Raw genomic sequence first — 11,426 nt, forward strand, 5'->3', positions numbered from 1 at the left:
GATGTTGGCCAAAAAAGACATAAGGTATCACACAAGACATTCATGGTATTGGTCTGATAAGATTGATGGATAATAAGTTAAAGGGAACATTCATTTTCTAAGATGAGAGAAAATATAGAGAAAGTAAGAGAACATGGGCTTTGGAGTTAAACACATATTTGAATCCCGTCTCTGCCTATTAATAGCTTTGTTAGTAGGTAGTTAGCACCAGCAAATGAATTTACACCTCTAAGCCTCAGTTTCTTTTATACAAGTTTCAGAGTGGTATAAAACTCTCTGGGATAATTGTGAGGAATAAATGTGAGAGGAATGTCAACTGCATTGCCTGATACGGGCAGAAAGAAAGGGATAGATGAATGTGTAGATGCCTATGTAAGTTGATATGGAAAGAATAAAAATAGAAAGAGAGGTAGATGGTAAAGTTTCCAGAATTATAAGGCAAAGAGGAAAAGAAGTTCATCCTGAGGCTTCCCTACTCAGTAAAGAGGAGGTGAAGTTTTGCATTCAAAGAAATGTAGGGAAGGTATGGTCAGATAGTTAAAAAAAAAAAAGAAAAAAGGATAAGTAAAGGAAATGATATGGAGATAGGTGGCATAGGAAGCAACATGACATTAAATAAGAGGCTTCTTTGGGTGTCTGCAGGGCTTAGGTTAGTGGTGATGATAGCAGGACTGTAGATTCCACTGAATGGAATTTCTTCTGTCCTTGCTCCACAACCAATTTCTGGAGCAGAAAAATACGAAACTGAATTTATCCCAAGTTGGAAGAAAGAGGAAGAATAAAGAGCAGGATATCAAGAGAGTGTAGTCATGTCAAAGGGCTAAATATAAATGCCAAACTATGGGACTCAGGCTGGGAAGGGGACTACAAAGCAGCAAAAGGAGTACTAACTCTTCTGGGAGAGTTCACAGTCTATGAGATAGAAATTTTCCAGATAATGCAAATAATTTTCAGGCTTGCTTAAGTTGAGATGGAGTGGAGGGAAGCAAGTGGAGAAATTAGGAGGCTTGAGTATTGCAAAGATTATTGGTTGTCATGCCAGAGTTTCCCAGGCTGGTATAAGAAATTGTCCTAGAAAGATAAAACAGGTAAACCTTCTGAGAAGCAGGATGGACTAGGTGACGGGAGGAAGAAGAGCCAAGGAAGTCTAGAACCAGTATAAAATTCAACAAGCAAGTTCAACAGGTCCTCTGGAATGCGGTAGGTCATTTATCTGATTTGCAGAGGTCATCAGATATTAGGATGCAAATCCTGCTTGTTCTCATGAAGCACAACCAGAAACCACAAGTCCAGATCCTCCAGATCTGTCCCTGCCTGCTGGCGCATGAAATAGCAGAGGAGGTACTTCAAGGCGGGGCTCAAACTACGAAACAGCCATTAGCTGTCCCTGGCTGCAGGAACTTTGCTCAAGGCTAGCTGTGACCTCAGAGTGGCTACAGCAGGCTCCCATTTTGTAGCAGCCTTATTCAGGTAACCTCTCTTCCCCTCTCTCCTTAGGCCAAGGCAGTAACGGGGTCTCTTTGGCTTTCTTCTCTGTCAGTAGGTTTCCCTGTCTGTTTGTTTTCCTCCAGCACCCTCCCGTTGTCTTCTCTGCATATGAAAGTAGGGAAAAACTTCCTCAATAATAAGGTTGCCCCTCATTTCTCTACATGTCCCCCAGCTGCAGAAGAGACAGTTGGAGAAGAGACAGAATGGATAGAGTAGGTAGGGCATGAGGAAGTTGATGAAAGGACTTGGAAAGTATCTTCTCTCTGTGCCTACATATTTCCGTCTTCCTAAAAGAAGAGTTTGGCTAACAAAAATGGAAATTTAGAATGGTTACACTCTTATAGCAATATCACTTGATCTTTTGAATATCCTATGAAGTTTGTACTTTTTTCTGAGGCTCGCATTTCTAAGAGATGTTGAAGCTAGAATTTAAAATCGGATATATACACATATGTATGTATATACCTATATATGAGTACCTATATATGAGTCATGAAAGTTAAAAAAATCATAAAAATTATATCTAGATCTAGCTATAGATATATATCCTGGTTGGTATACATAATCTTTATGATCCAGGACCAACAATTCCATTTTCAATCCATTCTTTGTATTTGAGCATATGTAACTGGCCTGGGAGAAGAAGCTTAGGAAGGAAAAGGAGGACTTTAATGTGGGAGAGACCGGTCCATCCCAGAGAATCAAATGACCTGCATTATAGGGTGGCATGTTCTGATTGTACAGGACAGTTCACATCTGGGATTTTGAAATTCTTATAAATTCTTAGAGTCCATATTCACTAACATAAATGGACCAGTTTAGATGGTCTATTGTGGGGTGAACCTATTGGTAACATGCCTGAGGTCAGCCCTGGTGAGAGCCCTAATTCCTCTTTTAAGCCGGTACAGTGATTATACCCTGGCTGCTGGTAGAAAAACAGGGGAAAAAAGGAAAGAAAGAAAGAAAAAAGGTCTTTTTAATTGTTTCCTTTCCTTCTTTAGAGTAGGAAGGCCCTCTCAGGTCAGAATCCCATACCACTGTGAGACAACCATGGCCAAGTTTATGGCAATGGCACCACCTCAGGGTAGTGGGTTCTCTCATGTTTGGAAAGCCAGATATGCAACAGATTACGTATAAAATATCTTGAGCATTTTCACAGGTCTCCCCAAAGCAGGACATTAGATGAGATCAAATGGCTGCCTTTCTTCACGTGACCATATTTTTCCTGGTATCCTGCACATTGACACATGTTTTTTCAGGTAAGCAACTTGGGAGGGAAACATCTGATCGTCTTTCCGTTGTAGGAAAGAAAAAGGATAATTTGTGGCTAGATAGGAAATGTTTTGCTGAAACATTATGGGCTTGATAATGCAAATTGGTATCCATTGGACATCACAGTTGGAAAAGGGAGTTACTATGGAAAATCCTCCAATATCTGCAAACTAAATAACATACTTCTACATAATTCATGGGTCAAGAAAAATCAAAAGGGCAATTCAGAATTATTTTGAACATGAGGAAAATGAAACAAAATGAAAAAAAGTTTAGGTTGAAAACTGAGTAATTGCCTCCATATCCTTTTCCTGTCACTGCAATGTCACCCCCACCCTGTATGTAACCAGTCTCATCAGTCTCTGCTGTATGTTTCCTATGTTTCTTTTTGCTCAAATAAACGTGTACATTTTGTTATTCTTCTACAAGATAGCCTGCTATAGATGACTTTTGAGTTTGTTTTTGTTTGTTTTAATTTGCTCCTTTTTGTTTTATATCTCACATGAGTGAAATTATAAGTTCTTGTCCTTTTCTGTCTGACCTTTTGCACTTAGCATAATACTCTCATTTGAAACCATGTATTCTAGAATACTTTAAATATCATCTAACAATGAAAGATAAGGAAGATCAGAACTACAGGTCTTTTCTTACTTCATTCTCCCACAGCCAGCTGGTCATTTTCTATCCCCAAGGCAAGACCTGCACCCCTCACGCAACAGTCTCACTAGAGCCAAGGAACTCTAAGTTTCTTGATCATCATTCACTGTCATCTTTAGTTTGGCCTCTTGGTAGGAACTGGCCTAATACTTTGTTCAATATGTCATATTTAATTTTTATAACAATCTTCCAAATGCATACACTTATCCTAATTGTAGCAAAGAGGAAACTAAAGCCAACAAAAGCCAAGTAACTTACTGAAAATAGCATGGTTGGCAAGTTATGCCTATAACCCCAAACAGATTTTACCCTTTCCTCAATGACAAAGCAAATTTATAAATGAAGTCAAGACTGACTGTGAAAATGAAAGTAAGAATAAATAAATAAAGTAGTCACCGCCCACAAATTCTGTTGTGTACTTTTGTGCAAATGAGCAAATAAATCACATTTCTTTATTCAGTCAGTAACTTCAGTGGGTGAAATCATATTCCATGGAAAACTATTTCTTTTAACCTATTGTGTCTGTACTTTATTTCCAGACATTTTGAAACAACACAACCACACTAGATGGCCTAAGGTAAATTTAAATTTCTCAGTTCTGAATTCTGATTTTAATCTGATCCCTGTCTTGTTATGAGAAACCTAAAACATAGTGGAATGTTTCTGTGTGACCATGGACACATATGTTAACCTCTCCACATTTAGATTTACTCCCAGGTAACACAAGCAGGATAATAGTAAAATATACCTCTGACCATTAAATGAAATAACACTAGTCATTTGCTCAAGGTCACAAGGTTAAAAAGTGGTATGTATGTGAGTGATGTCTGAAGCATGGCAGCGTGAGGGTTCCCCTTGACCTCTCCCCTCAAAGTTACAACAAGTTGAGCAGCTGTAATTCAACAAAGGATTCCCTGTGCAACACACAAACACGTGAGTTAGATCCCTGCATCGAAACATTTGAAAGTGGGTGAATCGGAGCAAACAGGGAAGAGGGCAGGGAGAAGAGCAGAGATGGATGCTGCAGACACAGCCTGGAACTCACTGCCAGTCCAGGAGAGGGGAGGGGGGGATTCAGGCTGCAGGTATACTCTCTGTGGGCCCAAGCACTCCTGCCTGAGTGATCAGCATATAATACAGCTGGACCCAGTGATTGGGGCAGAGACCAAATACAGAAGTGCAACAGCTGTGTTCTAGCAGCTGCCATTGCCAGGCAGAAAACAAAGCCATGAAGCCTGGCACCTAACAGAACTAAAGGGAGAAACTGACAAAAATATACTTATAGTAGAGGACCTAAATACCCCATTGACAGCTATGGATAGATCATCCAAACAGAAAATCAATAAGGAAATATTAGCCTTAAATGACACATTAGGCCAAGTGGACATAATCAACATTTACAGAGCCTTTCAGCCCAGAACATCAGATTATATGTTCTTCTCTAGAGCACATGGGACATTCTCAAGGACAGAACATATGTTGGGATGACAAATTTAAGAAGATTGAAATCATATCAAGCATATTCTCTGACCACAGTGCTTTGAAATTGGAAATCAAATATGTGGAGATTAAACATGTTATTAAAGAACAACTGGTTCAAAGAAGAAATAAAAAGAGAGATCAAAAGATATATAGAAACAAATGAGAATGAAAATACTACATATCAAAACCATTGGGATGCAGCCAATGCAGTAATAAGAGGGAAGTTTATATCATTACAGGTCTATCTCAAGAAACAAGAAAAATCCCCAGTAAACAACATTATATTTTAAAAACCTAAAAAAAGAAGAACAAATGAAACCCAAAGTTAGCAGAAGGAAGGAAATAATAAAAATTAGAGCACCATTAAATGAAATAGAGAACAAAAAGATAATAGAAAAAAAATTAATGCAACAAAGAACTGGTTCTTTGAAAAAATTAATAAACTTGACAAACCTCTGGCTTTACTCACTAAGGAAAAAAGAGAAAAGATACAAATAAACAAAATGAAAAAAAAGTTATGACAGGTATCACAGAAATACAAAGAATCATACAGGAATGATATAAAAATATATGCCACCAAATTGAATAACCTAGAAGAAATGGACAAGTTCTTAGAAATATGTAACCTTTCTAGACTGAATCATGAAGAACTGGAAACAACTGAATAGATGATTGGATAAAGAAAATGTATATATATATATATATATATATATATATATATACACACACACACAGTGGACTATTACTCAGCCATAAGAAAAGATGAAATACTGCCATTTGCAACAACATGGATGGATCTTGAGATTACCATGCTAAGCGAAGTAAGTCAGACAGCAAAAAGTCGAGAACCATATGATTTCTCTCATACGTGGGATATAAAACTGAAAGCAACAAACAAACAAGACAAATAAACAAAAACTCATAGACACCCACAGCAGTTTAGTGGATACTGGAGGGTAACGTGGGCGGGGGAGGAGGTAGAAGAGGGTAAAGGGGGTCAAATATATGGTGATAGAAGAAGAATTGACTTTGAGTGATCAAACACAATGCAATATATAGATGACGTATTATATAATTATATACATCAAACCCATATAATTTTATTAACCAATGTCACCGCAATAAATTCAATAAAAGATAAAATAAATTTAATACATCAGAGAGGTCAAGTAAGGTGTTTTTTTTTAAAAAGTGGTATATACAGGATTGATTCCCATTCTTAATACAAACGCTCACTCTCAACAACTGTATTTGAGCCCCTGTCCGCTAGAAGTTCACAAACACATGAATATCTCTATTAACACACTTCTTATAATGGCTTTCTGATATTGGGACTCCAAGTTTAAATGAAAACTTTGCATTTGGGGTTTAAGCTTAGATATTACAATGCTCATGACTTTAAGAAATGTTGGGACGGGTGAAGACACTGCAATCAGAAAAAAACTTGCCTGACCAAAGCTCCGGCAAAGGAAATCCTTGAAAAGGATCATTTGACTAGTTATATTTGACATTATTTCTATGTGGGGCAGAAGTGGCAGAACAAGAATAAATGAGAGGAAATTTATCAATTGTTATCTATATGATACTTTATAATATTTGCAGCCCCCATGTAAAATGTACCACCCAGTGGATCCCTTTTATGACTCAAGATGTCCAGATATAACTGCACCTGTTTGTGCTAGAAATGGCCGCACTTACCAGAATGAGTGTGTCTTTTGTGTTGCTCAGTGGTAAGTTCAAAGTAAAATACCATTATTTTTTTCTCTATATATTTCTTCACAGAAATTTCAAATAATCTTAGCCAAGGAACTAGATTTACTGATGCATGGGATTTTTTTTTTTAAAACAGCCTCTATTATTCACAAAAGATTGTGGACAGACTACATATAAAGTGATGTCTTTTTTTAAAATGTAGTGAACATTCAAAGTTGACTCATTAAAAAGGCAAAGAAAATGTTACATGACATTTTGGTTGAATTGTGCAGACATATTAGTAGATAGTCTATATTCAAGCAATGAATAGAAATCCAATTTTTAAAAATCACTCAAATTTGCCATAACAACTCATATTGACATACCTATGAATAACATCCATAAATGTTGTTTGGTAGGTATAAATAGATTATAGATATAGATATAGACATAGACATAGACACAGGTGTAGATATACACACATGAGTAACAATATGGTTATGTGGTAAAAATTGACAGTTGACTTTTAACAACTTTTAAATAAATTCAATATGAAATTTAGATTTTAAAAAATGAATACTATTCCTTGTAATATATTTTAACTCCATTAGAAATTGTTTTTACAAATCATCTTGTGTCTTGTCAATAACTCTTCCATGACCTATGAGATCTGTGTTGGTAGTCCCCAAGACTACTGTCAGGTTTGATAATTTGCTAGGAGGACTCACAGAACTCAGAAAAGCTGTTATACTCATGGTAATGGTATATTACAATGAAAGGATACAGATTAAAATCAGTAAAGGCAGAAAGCCCACACAATGGAGTCCGGGAGAAAACAGGCACAAACAAGCTTTCAGTTGTCTTCTCCCAGTGGGTTCACACAGGCAATGCTTAGTTTTCCCAGCTATGAAGGGTGACAACAGGTATGAAGTATTGCCAACCTGGGAAGCTAACAAAAGCCTTGGTGTCCCAGCAATTTGTTGGGGGCCAGTCACCCAGGCATACAACACCTGCATGACTGACAAGTACTTAGTCTCCAGACCACTCCCCCACACACCGAAAAAAAAGAGAAGAACATCAAACTGATACAGAGGACCCAGGACCACAGCTGAAAAAACAGGCATTCATCTGAGCATAAACTATCTGCCCTGGCCTTCGACCCTGGGTTACAAAGACACTCTTATCAGGCAGGATACTCCAAGGGTTTATAGGTTATTTCCCCAGAGATAATTTGAGCATCCCCAGTCTGCTAGTTAACTTTTCATGCACATCTTCCTTTGAAAAGAATCCTCATGTGCTTTCAGCATCATATTCCCATCCCATGCGGAAACATAAATACCAGACGAAGGAGAATAAAGTGTAGCCTATGAGCATGCAAAGCTAGTGAAGATTTGAGCAGTGTTGTGAAATGTATGAAGTACTATGCATTGCGGCATTTCTGTGGGTATCTTTTCTTGGTAGAAAAATCTGGCATTGCTATGTTGAATGGAAAGGTATCAAATGGGAATGAACAGGTTAAGGAATGAAAGATTCTCTGCTGAAGCACTTCACAACATACTTTTTGAATAATCAAGACATAGACGAGGAATGTGCAAGCGGTGGTGATGATAAACAGGAGTGGAAGAGAGGTGGGTGTAAAGGGAATTGTAAAAGCAGCTTGCTTTCTTAGGATGTCTTTTGGAAGCTAAGAAAGTGTGAAACAATGCCCACTTTCCTTGTAATACTAATCTTTTTTTTTTTTTTCTTCTTTAGGGAATTTGGTAGTCATCACATTAAATTTGCCAAATATGGAAAGTGCAATTAATGGGTAACAGAGTCCTATACTCATTATTTTCACTACTTAATGCTGAAAATCATTTCTTTTGGATTTTGAAGATATATAAGAAATAATACATTTCTGTGCTGCACCCAAATTTGCAGCAAAATCGAAAACAAAGGAATTAAACTAATGGAGAACCAAATATTGTATTTATTACAAATAAACATCATAATAAAAGAAGCAGTAGATACTCATCTCTGTGTGCTGATTGTTTAAAGTCAGCTTTCATTTTGCTTGGGTCTAAGGTATGTTGTCAAGTAGGCTTACCTGACACTCCCTTAAATTAAATTTACTGCAAATTGCAGGCTTATCTACAAAGTCAGACCCTGCCCCACTAATCTCACTTAAAGACATGAGCAAAAGAGAAAAAAACCCCCACACACATAGAGCTGTTTGAGGCTTTCTACCTCATATTCATGAATGAAGCCCACCTTCGTTAGGTGAGGAAAATGTCCACATGCTAATAGAAGAAGGGAGGAGGAGAACCAAGAGTTTTTTATTGGGGGGAAGTGAGGGGGCCGACATGTTTTGGAAGGACCCAGAGGAATTGATATCATTTGACCCCCTAGTTCCAGCATACTTAATTCCCATTTCATCCCATCATTACTATTACATTGATCAATAAATTCCCTTTGTGGTTATTGTTGCTTAATCTGCCATATAATCTGTCACTTATAACTGAAAGATCTTGACTAATACCGGGAAAAGACGTTATTATTACATTTGAGGCTGGGGACGTGAACAGTAAAACAAGTTCTTGGCCTCTGGCTTCTGTGCTCTGTATCATTACCTGTTTTGGCCACTAGATGTCAGCCTCACTTTTCTATCTTAGTCTGGCTAGTTCTTTATTTAACCAGAAGGTCCAAAGGAGGGCACACAACTACTTTCTCCATCACCTTCCCAGCTAATATTCAGTCTACCTCTGCCGGCAACAGGGACCCTTCTCCTCTTACAGCTTCCTCCGTCCTTGATTTTGTACATGTTTTTGTATATAGGCCAAGGCCGACCCTATTTTAATGAGCCTGAGCATCCATGTTCTGTGTTAATTCTCCGGGAGATTCTAATGCTCATCCGCATTTGACAACCATTTTCTAGACTGAGTCCCCACATTCCTGCATATCCTCAACAGCTGGTGGAATGGAAAGAGCAGGTAACGCAGTCACTAACGAAGTGACATCAGGGAAAGTAACTTCTCTCTGGGCTAACTTGTTTTGTCTATACAATGAGAATTTAACTTTGATAATAAATATATAATTAGCATTTTATCATATACTTAATATTGCTATGTATCCTGCTTTATCTTTGTCACTATATCAAACATGACTAAGCCCAAAATGCATTGGCTGAGAGCCTAATTCAGGGAGATCTAGGCTTTCTGAATTGGGCTGAGGATTTACACCATCTGAACAATCTCTGACTTGTTCCATAACACTGCTAATGGGCTAACATCTACCAGGATTTCCCACTGATGGGAAATTCATGCACGATGAAGCGTGAACACTGCTGTGGAGGTCTGATTGTAAGGAAGCCTGCTTACCTTGCATCCAAACCTACATTCATGATGCTTTCAAAAGGCAGAGCCTTTCATAACAAAACAGAAGTTTACTCTCTCTTCCAATTAACAGTAGAGGACGAATTTTCTGTCTTCTACTCAGTACATACTCAAATGTCTTTTCTCCAGGAAAAATAAAAACGGAAACAAAAAAACTCTAGTTACTTCAGTCATTTCTCAAGTCTTATTTCTTTCTATCGGGTCTGGACATGCTATATTTAGGTAGTTCTCATCTTAAAGTATGTAGACATAACCTTAATTAATTAAGCCTTTTGATAAACTGATAAATCTTATTTTTATAGATTATGTTGGGACACTATTAGGATTGGTGGATTCTTTGCAGTGATGCAGTGGTGGGAGCAGCCAGGAAGAAGTAGGTGGAGGTTCTGTCAGCTCTACTGGGTACATATTTACCTTGTGGCCTTTGCCACTGAAAGGAACTCTGCAGAGGGGCCCTTGCTCACTCAGACAACAGAGTGATTTCCACTGAAAAATGATTCTGAGTCATTTGGAAAACGTGGAGGAGAATGTGTTAAATGTTTCACGGTTTCCTCTTCTTATTGAAGTTAAATTCAATCTAAAATGATTGAATTATTTTAAGATCCAGTGAAATAAGCTTTATTTCTTGTTAAATTCACTGATGTGAATTTAACAGATTATTTCTCCCAAATGCTGGATGAAGTCTGTGTTACTCTACCTTTTGGCTAACAGTGTGGAATCTTATGACTCTTTGCTCACTTAGTAATTATTTATTGAGCAGTTCCTACTCTGTGGAGTGCACTGTGCTAGATACTGGTCTAAGCAAGCAAGCGAGACAGGCAAGATCCTGTCGTGGAACCTGCATTCTAGTGGTGAGAGGTGAATAATATGCAAATAGAGAACAGACAATGGTGGGTGGTAATGAATGCTGTGATGATAATGAATAAAACAGGTCATATAATAACATGTGAGACACACAATGGGAGTTCAATAGCTAGACACTTAATGAATGTTTGAGACCATAAAATCCTAGACACAGACTCTAATTGAAATCATCATAAGAAATCTTGTAATAGAAAATAATATGAAGAAAGAAACATGGAGAAAAGGCAATTAAGAAAAATAATTAGAATTTTTTAATCCAATCTCACATAGAAGTCACAGAATTCAGTACAAAACATTTAACCTAATCACAGAAGACATAGGCTAGAGCATGTCTGATTTACAAGTTGAATGTTTTTAATGACAAAAACAGCCCTTTTACAGAATACTGGAATTGGAGAAAATGGAATCTGTGGACTCGCTCCTTCTTATCATTCAAGTGTGTATTCAAATAGCATCTCCTCTGATCACCAGTCTAATTTGGTGCATATTTCCATATTATTCTCTAGCCCAATATCATGATATATTTTCTTTTACATACTTGTCAACATTTGAAATCATCTTATATTCTATGAATCTTTTCTTTTTCTTTCTTTTTTATTC

General features: G+C 37.4%; 1 protein-coding gene across 1 annotated transcript; it reads left to right on the plus strand.

Annotated features, from left to right (window-relative positions):
* The first annotated feature begins 1,371 nt into the window (after positions 1 to 1,371).
* Positions 1,372 to 8,579, plus strand: SPINK13 (serine peptidase inhibitor Kazal type 13). Its single transcript, XM_019734304.2, has 5 exons — positions 1,372 to 1,470; positions 2,648 to 2,747; positions 3,957 to 3,994; positions 6,502 to 6,629; positions 8,344 to 8,579. The coding sequence occupies exons 2-5, from the start codon at positions 2,681 to 2,683 to the stop codon at positions 8,393 to 8,395; spliced, it is 285 nt and encodes a 94-aa protein (XP_019589863.2). The 5' UTR covers positions 1,372 to 1,470; positions 2,648 to 2,680; the 3' UTR covers positions 8,396 to 8,579.
* The last annotated feature ends 2,847 nt before the right edge of the window (positions 8,580 to 11,426 follow it).

The sequence above is a fragment of the Rhinolophus sinicus genome, linkage group LG10, assembly GCF_036562045.2.
Source record: "Rhinolophus sinicus isolate RSC01 linkage group LG10, ASM3656204v1, whole genome shotgun sequence".
NCBI classification, from domain to species: domain Eukaryota; kingdom Metazoa; phylum Chordata; class Mammalia; order Chiroptera; family Rhinolophidae; genus Rhinolophus; species Rhinolophus sinicus.